Below are 20,803 nucleotides of genomic sequence, written 5' to 3' on the forward strand. Positions count from 1 at the left end.
TATGTAAGCCCCAAAGTCTGTAGAAATGATATATTATTCCAATATGTATGGTCTATGAATCATCTTAGAAAGGGCAATGTGATAAGGCATCATATACTATAATATAATTCAATTCATCTATAATTGAGATAGATTTCAAAAAATAAAGAGCATTGAGTCGATAGAGACTGAGGAGATTGACTCAGGGGCAGATTAAATTTTAGAAGCTCCATTGCAGAATTCAGACCTCGACATTAATGGAGGAGAAGCTATGGGAACGACGGAACCTGTGACTGCGGAATAGCTGGTCGGCTTGAGGGGTGGACAGACAATGTATCATCAGTTCGATCATGTGGGTACTATCCTTTTGGACTCAAAACAGTAATATGCACAACATTTAAGTTGAAGGGTGTACTGTAAAATCACTTAGTTCCCAAAACAGTCAAAATATGGGGGTCGTGCACTTCGCATTTTGCGTACCACCACTCAGGATATGATCCGTGCTCACACACGTTTCTGTCAACTGTCAAGTGAAATGTTCAATGGCTGTTGAGTATAATTTATCAGTACATGCGATATGACTGGGGACGTCAAGGCATCAGATTTTTCTGCTTTAAAGATGTTAGAATCAGTAAGGCTTCATAGAGAAGCCCAAAGCGAGTGACAGTTTGCTCGGGATTATGTCAGAAGTCCCCTTTGAATTTGCTAGCAGATATCAACTTCAGTTTTCTTCTGATTGTGCTGTTTCAGAATCCATTAGTTGGAAGTGGTAAGAGCTATGTCTAACCACATCCAAACCACTGCACCCTAACATGATATCGTATGCTCATCAGGGTTTTCAGTCTGACAAAATCCTGCTCATCAGGGGAAAAGCATTGCTGGTTCGCGGCTATCGCCGCTAGGTGATTAAGGCTGGCAACGGATGGGTATAACTGGATCCCAGTTCATACAAGTTGTCAGGATCTGATCTGACTGGCGCAAAAAAAAAAAGTAGAACTAAGTAACTGGGTTGACCTTGTACGATTCAAGTAATAGACGGAACCAGGACGTTCAATAAAAAATGATAAAAAACATGTCATTTCTATGTAAAGTATACATTGGCATCTAATTTGGTTATAGATTGAGGTCCAATTTCAAACATTGGTCTGAATCTTGTCAACATTATTTGAATGGAACTAAAACTCGTAAGTCAAAATTTCAGAACAATGAGGCAGATTTAAGTTGGAAATCCTGGAGTATCTAATCAACTTTTGAGACGGATTTAGGGTAGGTGGTTCAGGTCATGGGGGATGAAAGCCGTCCAGACTTCACCCCTCATCCCTTCAACTCTCCATGCTGACTAAAATGTAATGCCTCACAGTAATCAAACAGGAAATGTGCTGTCCATGCATCACAGGTCCGACCAGCTACGCACCAATTGGCAAGAGAGAGAGAGAGAGAACGAGAGAGAGAGAGAGAGAGAGAGAAAACGAGAGAGAGAGAGAGAGAGGAACACAAGTTTGATGGCACTATAACTCTACCTAGAACGTGAAGTATCGCCACTAATGATTCATTCATGTTTGTTTGTATATCTTTTGTTTGTTTTCCAAGTGTTTTTATATTTTCTAACATTTAAAAAGACCTAAATTTGATGTATAAAGAATCGCAAAAGCTCGTTTGGTTGGAAAATTTTACGTGTTTTTTCCTTCAAATAATTTTAAGCGAGCAAACTAAAGAGAAAGGGCTTCAAAACTATACGTAAAAGATGAGGCATGAAATAAAAATTTCCGCATATTAACAGGCAGAAATGGGGCCACATCTAGAAACCCCACAATTAAATTAGATGACGGGGTCGGAGACAAAACTTTTTAATATTTCATTAGATGTACGGATCGAATCCAGTATGGCCCACAAATTCCTCTCCGACCTTCCATGAAGCCAAATCCAATGCGTAAACTTACTCTGACCGCACAATAGTTTTTTAGTCAATCAACAAATAGTTAGTCAATTAACTAGAATGCTACAAAGGAGGTGGAATCAAAAGCGAAGTTTGTATTCAATTCTATTGCGGTAAGCATTTTTTTTTTTAATGGGGAACATCGAGAAAAGATGGTTAATAAAGACTCGGGGTTACTAACATTGATCTAAGACATTTCAAGTACCATTCCCCAGAATCTGGGGAACAAGGATTATTTTATTATCATTCTGAATATTTTTCTAAGGATTGATTATCTTATATGTTAAGAAATAGCCAGTGGGACAAGATTCAGGTAACCTTTGGATGATTTAAAACACTGATGTTTTTAGTCAGTTTTGAAAACATAGTTTTTCTGTTTGGGTGGCAGGTAAAAACGGTTTTTGGGTGAATAACCTGATGTAGTTTCTTCACTTTCTTGTGATAATGGCGTTTTTGCAAAGCCAATTTTTCTGCAAACTCTGTCGCCTCCAAAACTCAATTTTGGGGCACCAAACACGCCCTGTTCACTAAGACAGCAAAATAAGAGGAACAATCAAATAGCATTTATGAACGACCAATACAGCTCAAAATTTCCAACTACCAAAACCACAAAATGCATACATTTTTTATTTCTTTTTCGTTTTTTCCCTCAAATAAATCTCATCCATGCACCAGGAAAGACGATAAAGATGCATGGAGAAATTCTACCCACAGATTTGGAATTATATTTGCTTCACTCCCATTTTCCACGGTTGGGTTTTGATTTGTATCCTCCTATAAAAGTGGAGGGCATTCAAAGATCAGCTCCCAAATTTAGAGGTTTCCTACTTCTTGCGCAATGGCGTTGTCTTGCCGCCTATACATATGTACCAACATCCTGTCTAAATCAAAGCAGCAGGTTGGTGTTCATCCTACTCCTGGCTACCAGCCTTTTGAGTCTAATAGGACATCCGTCTACCATTTCAATCTTGTCAGGCTTTCCTGCCCCATAACCTCTTTGCCAACACCCTCTATGGGTCACTCTAGAGCTTCATCTGTAAAGAGCTCTCTCATAGATCCTGATGGTGGTGCTCTTGTCAATCTGGTGGTGAGTGAGGGTGAGAGAAAGACCAAGAGGGAAGAGATTGGTCTGCTGCCACAAGTAAGGCTCACTCCAATCGATATTGAATGGGTGCATGTGCTTAGTGAAGGGTGGGCAAGCCCCTTAAAGGATTCATGAGGGAAGATGAGTACCTGCAGAGTCTGCATTTCAATTGTTTGAGAATGGAAGATGGGAGTGTTGTCAACATGTCCCTGCCCATTGTTCTTGCAATCGATGACGAACAGAAGGAGAGGATTGGCACCTCCACCGACGTCGGATTGATCGGCCCGCAAGGAGATCCCGTCGGTATCCTCCGGAGGTTGGTTCTTTTCTTATGTTTCTCGATGCTCAAATGGTGTCTTTTTTTATCCTTGTTTCTGATAGTTGTTGTTGTTTTTTGTTCATTGTTTCACGTCTTTCGATCAATCATTGAGTTGATAGTCTATGATCGATATAATTTTGTATATTTGATGCGATCAGCGGTCAAGCAGTGTCGGTACAAATCCGGTATCTGGAAAATTCCTCTTGTTAATCTGGGATATTCAATGAGGAAAGGAATGCAGCCTGCCAAGTTTTCTAGAAAAATAATCAAGTGAATGTCAATTAATATTTCTTAAAGGGTGACGACAAGCAGAGAGGGCCCTGGCGCCCTCCCCTTTTGTTATGAATTCAAATTCCATCGATATATCTACACATATATATATTATGAATTTAAAGACTTTGGCCTCAAAAAAATTACTGACACGTTAAACGGACGAGGCCAGCCTCCAGCCTCCTGTTCATTTTATTGAAGTCATTTCGGAAATAAAATAATATTTTTTTGTGATCTGTTTCCATGTCCAAACCATAAATTTGTGCCTGTTAATTTGCTGAACGTAAATGGCTACTGGCCTCTGCATGCTGTGGTGTTCTTCTGCAGAATTCAGATATATAAGCACCACAAAGAAGAAAGGATTGCGAGGACATGGGGAACCACTGCGTCGGGATTACCATACGTTGAGAAGGTCATCGCTCCGGCTGGGAATTGGCTGATTGGTGGTGACTTAGAAGTCTTGGAACCCATCAAATACAACGATGGTCTTGATCATTACAGGCTTTCTCCACAAGAACTGAGAAAAGAGTTCGATAAACGTGAGGCTGATGCAGTCTTTGCATTTCAATTGAGGAATCCAGTTCACAATGGGCATGCGCTTTTGATGAATGATACGCGCAAGCGCCTCTTGGATATGGGCTACAAAAATCCAATTCTGCTGCTCCACCCTTTGGGTGGTTTCACAAAGGAGGATGATGTGCCACTTGACGTTCGGATGGAGCAACACAGCAAGGTTTGCATTAGTTCTTTTCTTTTGTTATTCTGCCTTGTTCAGAAAATGCAACTTATTGGGTGCAAGTAATGTTCGTTAGCTAGCGCGCATCAAATTATTGTGGTATGAAAAACTGAGTTCACACTATTCTATTTTCCAGGTCCTAGAAGATGGAGTACTTGATCCTGAGACAACTGTCGTAGCTATTTTTCCCTCACCTATGCACTATGCTGGCCCAACAGAAGTACAGTGGCATGCGAAGGCAAGAATTAATGCGGGTGCTAATTTTTACATCGTAGGCCGTGATCCTGCTGGTATGGGTCATCCCACAGAGAAACGAGATCTCTATGACCCTGACCATGGAAAAATGGTCCTAAGCATGACTCCTGGGTTAGAAAAGCTCAACATCTTGCCCTTCAAGGTTCGTAAAAAACCACCATATTTTGTGTATTGTAGCCTTGTAGGTTTGGTCCCAAGAAATTATTAGATTTCTTCTTAGTTCATGTGGCAGGTTGTAAACAATAATTCTCCATTGCTCCGTGCTTGTAGTTCTTCTCTCGTTTCACTGTTGGATATGTGCCTGCATTGCTTGATGGGTTGGTTGCTAGGAACACACTCTTTCTCTCACCCCGGTTGGAAACTTGAAACGAACATTCAGTATTTCTTGACTACTTGCATTCTTGGTTTCTTTCTGTCCACTGGATGAAATGCATAGTTTGCAAACAACTGATAATATGCCTTGCTTACTATGTTACCATGTTCATGAAGGCATACTAGAGCCGTCATCACTGTGTGTGCAGAAACAAAAAAGACTTCAACCATATTATGTCTTTTATTGACTGTCTTATCTCCAAAATGTTTATAGCATAATCTTCTTTCCTGGTTTCTCTAGGTGAGCTTGACAGTCTTGTCTGATAATGGTTACTTGGTACTTGAACATCGGTCTACTATTCAGTTGAGGATGCCTCAATTTGTGAATGATCTAAACCATATAAACAGATGGCATAGTTATATGGTACACTTATCTTTTTTATGAATATGTATCATACATTCATGCTTGCATTGTAAAAATAGATTTCGTATGCAGCTATGAAGAGGGAAGACCTTTTTGCAGACTGAATTCTTTCAAGATTATATTGTCGCGGTTCCTCATTTTTGTAGATTCTGCAGCTTAGGATCTTGAAGAATTGAAAATTTCTGTGAGAGTCTTGCGAGACTGGCCCCAAACTGACTCAAATGGATAGTTTAGTGGATCCAATCTGCCACATTTCTGGCCTATGAACTAGGACCAAAAATAGCTTGACACCAAGGTATATATGACCCTCAAGATTCTAACTGATCTCTACAATGAATTCTGAGCTTGACTCTGACATCAAGGATGAGACCCTAAACTGACTCATGCTTCTGGTTTAGCAGTTCGAATCCACCCTGTAACCAACTTCAGTTTGCACCTAAATAAGCTAACACAAGGTACTGAGCTTTGACTCTGACATCAAGGATGAGACCCAAAACTGACTCATGCTTCTAGTTTGGCAGTTCGAATCCACCCTGTAACTAACTTCAGTTTGCACCTATATAAGCTAAAACAAGGTAGCATCAACATTGGTCTACATAACCTTAAGCTTCTTAGTCTTGGATGTAGAATTGTTTTCTAGCCAACCCCACACTTGAGATGCTAGAATATCATCATTGATCAAACTCTTGACAATTTGTGCAAGCGCTACCCTCTTTGAAAATTTTATCATCATTGTTCCTTACATGTTAACTGAACCCCTGCTTGTTCTCACCTAGAATGCATCAATTTTTTGCGTTAGATATTATATGTTTAAGTAGCCAATTTCTTCACATCACTCATCTGACTTCATTCCCCACTTATTTGTTATGAATCATGTTTTTTCTTATTGTGCAACGGACTTACTGTTTTGGCTACTTCAGTGCATTGACAGTGAATGACAAACTGTAACTTGAGATGTGATTGCAGTCTTGCTATGCATACTTAATTCCTAATGATCTAAGTTGTAATCAGTATGTAATAATCTAGGGTACCATAATATCTGATACTTTGCTAACTACTTGGTGCTAAGCCTAAAAGGTTTCTTGCTTAACGTAAGTTGCCTTGTTAACTTGTTCAAATTGTCAAACATAAATAATTGTTCTTATCTCCTATGTTCCTTACAGGTAGCTGCGTATGACAAATCAAAGAAGAAGATGGCCTTCTTCGAGCCTTCACGTGCTCAGGACTTCTTGTTTATCTCGGGCACCAAGGTGAGTTAGACAGTAGAGCAGTGCAGCTACACAGTCACCTTTGAAGTTTGAATGCAAATGCTAAAACCTGAATGAATAAAAGTAAATTTGAGCCTTTCAAAAATGTATTTATTACTTCCTAAAAATAAATATGGTCTGTGAAATCAGAATTAGAAACTATTTACAATTTTGTTCACTCGATCGCAAATTATTATGCAATATGCATAAGCTGCATGCAGGAGGGCAGAGTTTGGTCATGGTGGCAGCAGCAGCTTTGCTATTGAATAAGTGATAAAGGTGGCGGTGGAGAATCTGTGTTGGAGTAGGCGAATTGATAGTTTTGGTGGTTCTGGTGATTGTGGTTATAGCTACGGTATACTATTGAAAAAACAGAGAAGTTGAGGTTTTGCTACTATAGAAAATGGCAGAAGATAGTGGCAATGGTGGCAATAGTGGGTAATGGTGGTGGTAGTAGCAGCGAGGAACAGGCAGCAGCTGCATGATTATTAGGGACGTCCATGTGTCAGACTTGGATCAATAATGCTTAAGAAACTGGACAGGTCCTTTTCATTAAAGTACGACAAAAAAGGACTAAGAAAAATCCCAAAATCATGTGAATCCATTTTCACTCCTGGTGGTAGTAATGGCAGTGAAAAAGAGATAGTGGTGACCATGGTGGTAGTAATGGCAACAGCAGTGGAGAATAAGAGAATGGATGGTAGAAGTGTTGGTGAATCTGGTTACACAAGTAAAAGCAGAAAGAACTTTTATGTGAACAGTCAAACTGCTCTTTTTTGCTTTTATACTGGATATTCAATCCTGCAGTTCCTGTCATAATATTTCACATTATGTCAGCTTTGTTTAATGTGGTTTTGAGATTTTCTTCGGAAACATATTTAGGTTATTTAACTTTCGATTTTGGCTTGAACCTTGTCAGAAATGGAATGGTACTTGTTCCAAAGTGGGTTCTCATACGACTAACCAATTTTCTTAAAAAGAATATGCTGAATTTAAAATTCATGTTCAATACAATTTTTGCAATTTGTTTGGAAAAAGTCATGCTGCCATTCTAGCATAAAACCAGATTTATATTTGATGCAGTTCTTATTGTGTTTTCCTCCAATGATGTAGAGTGAGCATCTTAGGCAAACTTTAAAAGAAAGCCCTTGCAAATGTGCTCCATAATTTTGTGAAATAAATTTCCAGTAATTTCAGGAGTCTCATGTCACACAAGATCACATTATTTTCTTCATTAAAAGCCTTATTGGTTAGTAAAAGATCTCTTAACTCTAGACAGTATGATGATACACCTTTGTGGGTAGTTAGGCTTATATAAAAGAAACTGATGCATTTTATGTATTCATCAAAGGTGCATCTCTAATGCTTTCAGACTTTCAGTTGTCCTTGCTGAAAACATGCCTTCTGTTTCATTTGTGTGACCATCCTTTTGGTATTTCAATATGCAGATGCGTACATATGCTCGGAATGGTGAGAATCCACCAGACGGCTTTATGTGCCCTGGCGGATGGAAAGTTTTGGTTACTTACTATGAAAGCCTACAAGCTGAAGACACAAACCAGGCACCTGCTGTTTTGTCCACCTAGGCAGCGCTTGATTGGTGCTAGAGCATTATCAGACTACTCTGTGATATCTTTTAAATTTTGTAATTTATAATTTTGTATGCGTATGTCCAGAAGTTGGCTGAAGTCACATTCTCCTGAGGAAAGATTGGCAGGAAAGCAACTCCTGTCCTTTTGGGGACATCACAATATTGGCTCTACGCATATGATTTCTTTCTACAAGATTCTTTTAGTATAATGATGTCTAGTAGCATGGAAAGCTTTGTGATCATTCTGGAGAGACATGACTTATCTAGTCACACTTGGATTTCGCTTAGCTGATGATGCCTGTTTATTGACTACGGTGTATCTTCCCGAATATGCAAGGCATGATTTTCCTCCATTCATCCATGGACTCATCTAAAGTGCAGAATTTTTCAGTCTCTGAGTATTCTTTAAGTCTTCATTCTTGAAGATAGAATGTATTGAGTGTTATTTGTCATTTTACTGATTCTTTTTGTTACTTTTGTGTTTTCATTTTTTGCTCTTTTGTTTTTCCCGTGATTTTTTTCAAAAGATAGTATTGTTCTTTTACCGATTCTAAAAAGATCTTATCAAAATAAGTTTCTGAATTGAATAAAAATCGACTAGTCAATCAGCTAAAATTCATTCGGAACTGAGATCGACGGCCCAAGGCTTTCTCCACACCTTATCAATTTCCAAAGAATGCTCATAGCGATTTGCCATTGTCGGGATCCTAGAAACAAATCTTATTATAAAACTTCAAGTAAATTTGTGATGCATGATCCAGATAATGATTGACACCAGTACACCAGAAAGGAAAAAGAAAAAAACACTTTCCACGTATACATAAAAGAAAGTGGTAGAGAAATAAAGTTTAAATCGGTTCAATGTATGCTGAAAGGAAGCGATGGATTATAAATGAAAACTCTACAGAAAGATGCTTAAGTTTTGAATTAACTTTGATTTCTTTAATTTAAGCGCCAAAATTATACAGGAAACACGCCATTAAATGAAGGAAGCCCATAAGCATGCTTTTGATATTTGACAGAAAACATTAAAAATTGATGTGTATTGGTAATATGTAGGCCGCTCAGCCGCTCATGTAAGTTTTGAAAACCTCATTTTAAGAATTAAAAATTAATTTTTGTTGGTTTTCTTATTAATGTATTGAGTGATAAAAGCTGTAGTCGATATGAGGCGATCATATACTTGCAAAATCTTTCTCCGATCGGTTGTTCGATGGAAACTGAAAAGTTTCACGTTATAGTCGACGGATGGGACTTCCAACCCCCGGTTTGGTAGAATCTGTTCTCCCTTCCTCTTTTGGACTCTTCAAGCCCGGGAAGCGGACGGCGAAGATGGTCGGCAATCCCTCTCTCTCTCTTCTGTGCGACGGCCAGCTCCCTGCCCAATTGGGAAACCTCTCCTCTTTGTCGCAAAACAAATCTCTTTATGAAAAAGATTTTTTAGATGGATAGATCGCGATACGGTACGGCCAATATTGCTTGATTCTGGATTTTCTGCATTTGTTCTTCAAAATGGTTCGCCTTCCGACACCGGTAAGAGAGTTCAGATCATGATTTCCTTCTCATTTCTAGAAAAGTATTGTCGTATTCTGCGATTCTTTTCAAGATATTCCAAAACAACGATTTTCTGCTTGCTTGATGTATCGGTGAGGTGGAGGATCTGGATGTGTGTGTGTGTGTGTGTGTGTGTGAGAGAGAGAGAGAGAGAGAGAGAGAGAGAGAGAGAGAGAGAGAGAGAGAGAGAGAGAGAGTTTCGTAAGTAACTGTATTGGTTTGTCTCATTGGTGACAATGGGATTTTTGATCCCCTTATATACAAAAAGAAAAAAAGGTAGAATCATCTGCAGACCAAAATTGGGTGGTGATGTTCTTCTATGCACATGCCATTTGTGCCGTGAATGCTTGGAAGACATCTTCATTGCAGGGAATTGTGAGGCCATTGTGATGCTCAAAACCAAACTCTTCTTCTGCTTTTCTTAGCAATGCTTGGAAGGTGGGATTCTTCAAGTAGGATGTTGGAATCACAAACCGCTTTCGGCTGTCGCCCACATACACAGCAAAATGCCCCTTGGGGACGCCAGCTGCCTGCTTCTTGGTAAGAATTGAAAGAGGCAGGCGAATGCTCATCATCTTGTCGTGCTTAGCTTGGAGTAGTGATCCTTAGCCTTGCCTTGTCAAGGATGAGGAGAAGAAAAGAAACAGGAATACGCAGCTTGAGTATGAAGAATATCGAGACTTGGATTTGATGAGTAAAGCCTGAAGATTCTTCTCTGTATATATAGAGAAAAGTGAATGCAGTAATCCTACTGACATGTCATTGCTCAATCACATGGTTATCTGTTGTACACTTATCATGTGCGGACCCATGGGTCCATGTCCCTGTCGCCTGTTACTGGCCCATACCCCCACAGTTAGTTGCACAGTCCTAGTTGCAGTGACTGCTCAAGAACCACATATATGGCATATTGGATGCCACAAAGTAGCTTCTGCCTACTTGACATTGCATTGTCCAAAAAATCTCAAAGGAAATGATACCACATGTACTGTGGTACGTCCTCTTTTAGGGGAGAGGAATTTGTAGCTTCTTGGTGTCCTGGCATTTTGTTCCTAGTAGTCCAAAGCAAGGCATGTGCTTGGCCATTTCCTGCACAACCTGTAAACTTGTGAAGTTGCTCTGCATATCACTACATCAGTAGGGCCGCTCCTCAATAAAGAGAATGGTCCCACTATTCTAAATCTATGGGTTAAATTTTGAATATTTTATGGACCAATTCTAAATATCTTTATGGACTAAATATAGAAAATCTTTACCTTTATGAATTTTGCCATAGCAAACGATTTAATCAGATAATCATCCTACCATGAACTAGAGCAGGTCCCAAGTTAGGACAATTGTTGTCTAGTTCCATAAGCACCCGTATTCATGGGGAGTGGGTTGTCAACTGATATTGGGATCAAATGGAAGAGGCAATTCCCACATCAATAGTGAGACAACTGTGTATTGTTATAAATGTTACCACAAAACATAGGCTGTAATTTTCTTAAAGGCACCATTGTGTATTATGCGAAGATGAATTTCACATTTTTCACCAGAACACTGTTTCTAGGTTTGTTCGGTTCAGCCTAAGACCGACTGAATCATGATCCGTTAAAGAATTTAGTGATCTAAATCAATGTAAATTATTGCTTGAATGAAGTAAGAGATTGTCTGACCCAACTTGAGCCCAATTTTCTTTTTCGTCATACTGTTTGCTTGAATGCTGCCCAATCGGCTAGAAAACGTCGTTGTTCACCGTCGTTGTTTCTGATTTTATGACTGGAAGAAACTTTCGTTTGGTGAAAGATTCTCAAGTAACCATAGAGTACGGCACTACCGACAAAGATTGATACTTTGGATTGCTCTGAAAAAGATTTAACCTCCGACACCAGTGAAGGTATTGTTGAAGACACTCCCTGAATTTCTTAGTGGAAAAATATGTTGTATTTCCATTGCGTCATCTATTATAAGATTTGCTAGGATCGTGTCTGTCTGCTTGCTTGATGTATGGATGAAGTGGAGGATTTGGATATGTGAGAGAGAGAGAGAGAGAGAGAGAGAGAGAGAGAGATAAGAGAGTTTTGGAAGTAATTGTATTGATTTGTGTGATTGGTAACACTGGGATTTAATCCCCTTATATACAAAAAATATGTTCGTCTACAGACCAAAATTGGTTGGCCATTAGTTTCATCTATGCACTCATTTGTGTCGTGAATGCCTGGAAAACATCTTCGTTGCATGGAATTGTGAGGCCATTGTAATGCTGAAAACCAAACTCTTCTTCTGCTTTTTTCAGCAACGATTGGAAGGTAGGATTCTTCAAGTAGGATGTTGGAATCACAAACCTCTTTCGGCTCTCACCTACGTAGACCGCAAAGTGTCCCTTGGGGTCAGCAGTCGCCTGTTTCTTTGCAAGAACCGACAGAGGGAGGCGAATGCTCATCATCTTCTTGTGCTTATCTTGGAGCAGTGAACTTGTGAAGGATGAAGTAGATGGAAAGGAATAAAAATATGCAGCTTGAGTGTGAGGAATATCGAGACTAGCTGATTCGATGAACCAAGTTTGAAGAGACTCTTGCGTATATATAGAGAAAGATGAGTATAATAGCCCTACAGACATATTATTGCTAGATAACATGGTTATCAGTGGTACATTCATCATGACTTGACTCATATGGTCATGTCCCCTTTGATAGTATTCATTTGTCCACAGCCCCACATTTCGTTGAGCAGTGCATACAACAACCACATCAATGTCACATGGATGTCTAGAAGAAGCTTCTACCTACTTGACATGCTTTTATGTTTTGAAAATTCCTGTTCTATGGCTTCCATGTCCCCATTCACCATGTCGCATGGCAATTTCTAAGTTTTCTCTTTTAGTTTCGATCCGGTAAGACAGTTGATCGTAGAATTCAGCATAAAATCTTAAAGCCACCCAATTGAATATTTTGTGGTTGTTCTTGCTAATTTCTAAAACATGAAGAAAAATTACATCTATGGCTGTGAAGGAATATTAAAATGAAATGATGTCATATGTACTGTGGTGCTCCTTTTGTAGGGAAGAGGAATTCGTAGTCCGAACACTTTGTCCTAGTAGTCCAAAACAAGGCATGTGCTTGGCTATCTCCTGCACAGCTTGTGAAGTTGCTTACTTCCACTAGAGTGGTAGGTTCTTCAACATTAAAGAGAATGGTCCCACTGTTTATGATGTCAGTCATCGATTCTAAAACAATGGGACAAATTTTAAATATCTTTGTGAACTAAATGCATAAAATCTTCACCTTTGTAACTTGATCACACCAAGGGATACAATCAGATGAACGTCCACCACGATCTAGAAAAGGGCCTCCAATTAGGACAATCGCTGGATAGTTTCATAAGCATCCACATGCTCTTATCAAGAACATGTCATCGGCAGTGGTTAGACTACTGGTATTGGGATCAAATCGGAGAGTCAATGCCCCACACGAACGGTTACGCAGATGTTTAGTATTATAAAAGTTACCACCAAATCTAGGCTGTAATATTCTTCGGGGTACGGCTATGTGTTATGTGCAAATGAAGTCCACATTTCTCACCAAGATACTGTTTTCTGGGTTCGTTAAGGTCCTAGTAATCCAAATCAACATAAATCAATGCTTGAATCTAGCGAAAGGTAGTCTAACCCAAGTTTAGCCCGATTTTTCTTTCTGGAATACAGTTTCCTTGACTGCTGCCCATTCGGCTAGGAAACGTCATTGCTCTCCGTTACTGTTTATGATTTTTATGACCGGAAGAAGCTTTGTGCAGGTGAAAGATTTCTTAAGTACTCCGGTACAGCACGACGCTACCCCAACACAGTCGATACTCTGGATTGCTCTTCAATAGGTTCCACCTTCGACATTGGCACCGAAGAGATTGTTCAATATATTTCAAATTGGATTTCTCAGGACTTCTTCCCGAGACAGATATGTTGTACTCCTATTTCGCCATCTAGTCTAAGATCTGCCAGGTTTGTGATTGTCAGCTTGCTTGATGTATAGGTGAAGTGGAGGATTTCGATGAGCGAGAGAGAGAGAGAGAGAGAGAGAGAGAGAGAGAGAGAGAGAGCCAGACTTTCAGAAGTAACTGTATTGATTTGTGCGATTTGTAACAGTGGGATTTTGGTCCCCTTATATACAAAAAAAAAGAAGGTAGAATCGTCTGTAGACCAAAATTGGGTGGTGATTGTTCATCTATGCACATGCCATTTGTGCCGTCAATGCTTGAAAGACATCTTCATTGCATGGAATTGTGAGGCCATTGTAATGCTTGAAACCGAACTCTTCTTCTGTTTTTCTTAGCAACGCTTGGAAGGTAGGATTCTTCAAGTAGGATGTTGGAATCACAAACCGCCTTCGGCTTTCACCAACGTAGACGGCAAAGTGTCCTTTGGGGACACCAGCTGCGTGCTTCTTGGCCAGAATTGCCAGAGGGAGGCGAATTCTCATCATTTTGTTGTGCTTAGCTTGGAGCGGTGAACACTTATCTTTGCCTTTGCGATGAAGCTGATGGAAAGGAATAAAAATATGCAGCTTGAGTATGAGTAATATTGAGACTAGGCGATTCGATGAGCAAAGTCTGAAGACTCTGTTGTTTATATATAGAGAAAGATGAACACATTAATCCTACAGGCACATCGTTGCTAAATCACATGGTCAACTGTTGTACATTCATGACTCGGTCTTCTGCTGTACACTCATGACGGTCATCTGCTGTACATTCATGACTTACCCATATGTTCCTGTCCCCTTTGAATGGTGATCATATGCCCACACCCCCATTATTTAGTTGCGCCGGTCCAAGTTGCAGTGCTATGCAACAACCACATTTAGAGCACGTTGGATGTCTAGAAGAAGCTTCCGCCTACTTGACATGCCTATAGGTTGCAAGCATTTCCTGTTACTTGGCTTCCATGTCACCATTCACCATATCCCACTGCAATTTGCAAATTCATTGTTGGTTTTGTCTTCTAGTTTTGTTCTCATATGGACAGTGGACTTCAAAAATTCGACATAAATTTCAAAGCCACACAAATATTTTTGTGGTAGCCAATAGTTTGTTCAGTCTAAAGCTTGTAGGACCCAAAAAATATCTCAAAATTCCTAGTTCTCACTTATGGTTAAGGATTTTGAAAAACTTATAGATGTTGCTGTAAAGGATTTCTAAATTGAAAATAATACAATATGTACAGCTTTTCAGCTCTTTGAGGAGAGGAAGAAATTTATAGCTTTGCCCCTTGTACTCCGAAACAAGGCATGTTCTTGGGCCTTTCCTGCTAAACCTGCAAACTTGTGAAGTTGCTTTGTACCGCTATAGCTGGAGGGCCTTCTATTCAATAGAACAGCCGGGCCCATTGTCTTCATTCATCAATTCTAAGACTATGGGCTAAATTATGAAAACCTATACGTTTATAGATTTACCCCATTAAAGGATTGAATCGGATGCGCATCTACCATACACTATAGAAGGACCTCTAATTAGGACAAGCACTGGACAGGTCCACATGCTCCTGTAAAGAACATGTCATAGGTGATTAAACCGAACGGCTAATACGTACCCCACATTGAACAGTTGTACAACAGTATATATCATGTATCTACCACAAACTCTAAGCTGTAATCTGTTTGAAGTTACCACTGTATATTCTGTGGAGATGAAATTCAGAATATTCACTTGGCTACTGTTTCTGGGTTTGATCAGTTCAACCTGAAGCCAGCCTGAAACCTAATCAGCTAAAGAATTTACTGATCTAAATTGGGGCAAAACTTGGGTTGAATCAAATAAAAGATTGTTGTAAGTTGTTAAGAAGCGATGCTTTTCAATTCTTGGTCTGATTTGTCACTTGATTTCTTTGCATGAAGAACATGATTTCACCCTGGATGAGAGAAGCTACAACAGAAAATCGTGCTGCCTAACAATAGGAGGCCAGAGCATAGATGTCTCCCTAGGAAGTGAAAAAAAGGAAAAAAGATTAAGATGGACACGCTGCAAATAAACTTTTGGAATGTGATTGATTTTATTTATGAGTTCGCAACAACTGGATTTTGGTCCTTTATATACAAAAGAATATGTTCAGCCTTCGATTGGCAAAATTGAATGGTGATTTGATTCCTCTACGTGCGTTCTGGTTGCGCTGTAAGTGCTTGGAAGGCATCTTCATCGGATGGAACTGTAAGGCCATTGAGATGCTCGAACCCAAACTCTCTGAAAGGCAGGATTCTTCAAGAGCGAAGTTGGGACTACAAACCGTTTTCGCTTCTCGCCAACATAAACAGCAAAGCGACCATTGGGGGCACCGATAATTTGCTTCTTAGAAACATGAAACTGAGGCAAGCGAATACTCATCAATTTGTACAACGTAGCCTTCGGTAGTGGCGAAAAACTTCGTTTGTGAAGGAAAAAGATGATGACAATGAATAAAAAGAAGCAGCAGATGCAGAGAATTTCACAGAATTGTGTTGATGCGCAAGGTTGAAGATACTGCTGGATTTACATAGATGAAGACAAGATTAAACCACGAGTCATCTTATTGCAAAGATAAATGATTGCCTGTTATCTGTACCCTCAACATGGAAATCATGACAATCTATGTCCCTTCCAATTTGATCTACAGCCCTACCAGGAGTTACTTAGGCGACCAAGGTTAGCTAGATTTTGGTACATTGCATCAAGAAGGGTAAATACCATGGTATGTTTAAGATCGTCTGTCCTCCACACGGGATGTTCTTGTGAAACACTGGGCATCGTCGATAATCATTCACCCCTTCTCTTTTGAATGACATGAACCCAATAATTTAGTATGTAGGCCACAGTGTTCACAACTTGAATGCTGTATTGTGTGCTTCTCTTATCCTCTTTTTGCTCATTTAGTTGCCTGGACACTGCTTGGATGGATATTTAGTATAATAAATATATAAAATGTAAAACCTATTCGACATGAACATGTGATATCGACACTAAATGTTAAATCCTTGTCCCGCTTTGAAATCATAGACGGAACTTGATTTTAATTATGGGTGGATCTGCGTGTAGTTGGGCTGCCCAAATTGTTATTCTCTTGTACTAATGACTTCATTATATCAAGCTTGACCAACTTGGAAAATGTTTGTATGAAATTTTCAAGAAAATGGCAGGATTACATCTAAAAATGCAGATGAGTTGAACAAAAAGTTTGACTCATCACGTTGATTGGTCCCTGATCATCATATTCTCCATCTCATTCCTTCACCATCCTTCAAAGCATGGCCCTACAATAATCGAAGTTGGTTTTTCTACAAAAGTTGTTTGATGTACACTCAGTAACATTCAAATCAGGTTTGGCAGCAGATCTAGAAAGCATTTGATTAAAAAAAACAGTGTGCTGTTGAGACATATGTTCTTCGAATATATGTTTCAAGAACTTCAAGTTCTTGTTTCAAAAAATATGATGCGATCATGATGTGTTACATCCTAGCGTTTTATTATTAAATCTAAAAACAGCATTGAAAATCACATAACGTTTTCTTTGACAAAAAAAAATACTATTATTGAAACATATATTTTGGGGATATGTGTTCCACGAACGAAATATTTTTTCAAAAGGGAACACATCTGAGATAAGAGTTTTGATAAGGTACATAAAATACTATAGATTTCTCTCAAGCTTGCTTGTGTCTGATTGCATGGTTCATTGATATAGCGGAAAATCTGGATGAGAGAGAGAGAGAGAGAGAGAGAGAGAGAGAGAGCGCTTTGTGAAAAGAAATTGTATTCATTTTTGTGATTGGTAATGATGGGATTTTGATCCCTTTATATACAGAACAATATATTCAGCTCTAAACCAAAAATGGGTGATGATTTGCTTCCTCTATGCACATGCCATTTGTGCTGTGAATGATTGGAAGACGTCTTCATTGCACGGAATTGTGAGGCCACTGTGATGCTCGAAACCGAACTCCTCTTCTGCTTTTCTTAGCAATGCTTGGAAGGTAGGATTCTTCAAGTAGGATGTTGGAATCACAAACCGCTTTCGGCTCTCGCCCACATACACTGCAAAATGCCCCTTAGGGACGCCAGCTGCCTGCTTCTTGGCAAGAATTGAAAGAGGAAGGCGAATGCTCATCATCTTGTTGGGCTTAGCTCGAAGTAGTAGCTCCGCTCTTGTGTTGGATGAAGAAGATGAAGAGGAAATAAGAATATGCAACTTGAGTATGAGGAATATTGGGACTAGGTGATTCTGTGATCAAAGGTTGAAGACTCTATAGTGTATATATAGAGAAAGATGAAAACAGTAATGCTACAAGCATATAATTGCTAGATCACATGGTTTTCGATTGTACATGCATCATGACTTGACCCATGTGGTCATGTCGCCTTCGATTGTGATTCTTATGCCCACAACCCCACATTTATTCGAACAGAGGTGGTTGCAGTGCTATACAACAACTACATTTATAGCACATTGGATGCCCGCCTATATACACTAGAGAAGGGATCTCTGATCGCGAAATTATTGACTTGTTCCTTAGCATCCACATGCTGTTGTCAACATGTCTTGCAGAGTGCTGAAAAACTGAAGGGCAATTAATGGTTGTACCATAAGTGCATGGAAGACATCTTGATCACTGCATGGAATCATTACACCATTGAGATGATTAAATCCACGCTCCTCTTCCGCTCTTGTTAACAAGATTTGAAAGGTTTGATTCTTCAAGTCGAAGTCAGAACAACAAAATGTTTTTTGGCTTTCGACTACAAAAGGAGGAATGTGACCCTTGGGAGTTCATAAAACTGACAAAGCAGAAAATTCTCATCATTTTGCATCACTTTGCTTCCAGCAATGACTAAACAACTTTTGCCTAGTGATGGAAGCAGACGACAAGGAACAAGTGCAAATAGTTTGTGGATGTGGAAGATTACACTAAATCGATTTGATGAATTAGGTTTGAAGACTATATATATATATATATATATATATATATATATATATATATAAAACATGAGGCCCGTTATTGCTGAATTACGACTGTCTGTGATCTGCACCATCAAACATGGACAGCAGTTTCCCTCCACTATTGATCTAAAGGCCCTACCACCTACCAAGTGTTACTTGAGTTATCTCCCGATGCTGTGGCTGTTTACAGTTAGATTCTACTGAATTGGCACTAGAAAGGTAAATGTCGTGATATATTTAACTGTGGTATTGATCTGGTTTTCTGTGGTTCACACGGCATCTGGTTTTCATAAATAGGTTTGTCCCCTCTAAAATTGCTTGTATCAACACTCGGGAAAGGTGGCAGGGTAACATGCAAGAGTTCAGATGGACATTCATTTGGTTGGCAAGATGGGCAGCAAGAAGGGCCCCTAAGTGGCTTGAGCGCAACCGTGCACGAAAAAGTATCACATGTGTATGTAGAAACATGTCTCCTACATCAGCGAGCAAGTTGTTGCCATTCATTTTCTCGTTGTACCTTATGCTCCATATAAGTTCAGCAGAACCAAAACTCGACTGATCGAAGTTAAATTTGCTCGATCATCACCAATTTCTTCTTCTCTCATTTCTTCCTCATTCAGTTGGTTGACGGTACAAATGCTGTTTGATGTACGTGCACTCGAACCGGTAGATCAGCTTCAGGAGTAGACATCCCTAATGGTCAATTTGTAGTCTACGTTGGAGATGGTAGGAGCCATTTCTAGAGATGGAATTCAGTCCACTGAAAGGTACGCCCATCAACCCTGCTTCCTTCACTTTCCCACTGGGACTCTCCCAAGTCTTGCCTATCAATCAATGTTCATGATGGTGATAATGCCCATAGCGTGTTCTCCCTATTGGAGACCTCGAAAGGATCTTACAGAGGCAAACAACCAAGTGTTGGCACAGGTGCTCAATTTAGGTCTTACCAAGTGAACCACTGTCGAAACACTACAGGGGCTTTGAAGATGACAAGTAATTTGCTTGATCCTAGTGTCTTGTGAACGCACGCGTGTGCATGTCAAAGACTTTATAGCTCTAGGCAGAAGTTCAGATTTTGGTTGCTGCCAATGATCGTCTATGAACTCAGTAATGGGCACGAGGCCATTTGGGCATCGGTTTTCAGGGGTTTAGTCTCTGTCTCTTCACTATGCAGTTCTTGTCCTGCAATTTTTGGGGGTCTTGTGCGCATTGTAGTGGAAAGGGATCTGTATTTGATGGTTTGTGAGTTTAACCTGAAGGCAATCACGGATTTGAATACCTTTTTGACAAATATGAGCAGGGCAAATTGGCAGAAAGGTTAGCAAGACTGACGATTTGAAATGCCAGCGTTAAATTTGCAAGAATCATTATGGGTTGGAAGGCTTTGATCCTTACATGTTGAATCTAATAATCTATGGGAAGGCCTCCATTGTACCTGCAGAGAACTAGGGCTCCAATTTGTGAAATTTTGTAGGGTTTATCTGCATCCAGATTTTCTGATGCAAAGTCAACATGCTGATATGTGAGGAAGGGTAGTGCAGAAGTAATAAGGAATGTATGGAACTATCCCGCCACAGGCTGTAAGATGTTTCTTCTTATGCCGAAATTAGAGGATAGTGAAAGACAATTATCTTTGTGGAACAAAAATGATTTTGCAATGTTTGCAACAAAATTTCAAACCTAAGAAAAGGAACGGATAAATTGCAAAATGCTCATTTGGAGTGGTTAGCTTATGGTGATTTGAAGTTTGTATTGCATGGAGAGCAGGAATTCCTTTCTTGGAACCAAAAGTCAAGAGTTGCTTGGCTTGTGGAAGGCGACAGAAATATGAAATTCTTTCAAACGAAAAGAAAATTTTAGGATGGGTAAGAACTGAATCTCTACAGTGATTGTTGGCAGGGCCCTGACAAAATTTAGGAAGTGTTCTTCTGTTTTTGAGAATTTCTTCAAAGCTGCCATCCTGGATGAATCAATGTTGGATGGGTGGCGGGATTCGAATCACCAATGTTGAAACAAACTCTTTAACGGCTCTGATACTGGATAAAAGAAAAATCGAAACTACAATTTTTGGATCCAGTAGTGTCAAGGCCTTGGGATTGGACTGGTTTCTATATGCTTTACTGCGATTCGGTGGGCAGTAATGTTTGTGCAGTGGTTA

The 20,803-nt window shown here is 39.6% G+C and overlaps 2 protein-coding genes across 2 annotated transcripts; one reads left to right on the forward strand and one right to left on the reverse strand.

The window, feature by feature from the left end:
• The first annotated feature begins 2,623 nt into the window (after positions 1 to 2,623).
• Positions 2,624 to 8,510, forward strand: LOC116249293 (ATP sulfurylase 2-like). The gene is given in 6 exon segments (XM_031622521.2): positions 2,624 to 3,111; positions 3,114 to 3,315; positions 3,916 to 4,321; positions 4,461 to 4,721; positions 6,479 to 6,565; positions 8,011 to 8,510. Coding segments are annotated over 6 exon segments (1,452 nt in total). The 5' UTR covers positions 2,624 to 2,753; the 3' UTR covers positions 8,149 to 8,510.
• Positions 8,511 to 12,007: 3,497 nt separating this feature from the next.
• LOC116247681 (auxin-induced protein 15A-like) lies at positions 12,008 to 14,327 on the reverse strand. Its single transcript, XM_031619933.2, has one exon. It carries the CDS (start codon positions 14,162 to 14,164, stop codon positions 13,907 to 13,909), a length of 258 nt encoding a protein of 85 aa, XP_031475793.1. The 5' UTR covers positions 14,165 to 14,327; the 3' UTR covers positions 12,008 to 13,906.
• Between the last annotated feature and the right edge of the window lie 6,476 nt (positions 14,328 to 20,803).

Source organism: Nymphaea colorata, chromosome 2 (genome assembly GCF_008831285.2).
Source record: "Nymphaea colorata isolate Beijing-Zhang1983 chromosome 2, ASM883128v2, whole genome shotgun sequence".
Taxonomy (NCBI): Eukaryota; Viridiplantae; Streptophyta; class Magnoliopsida; order Nymphaeales; family Nymphaeaceae; genus Nymphaea; species Nymphaea colorata.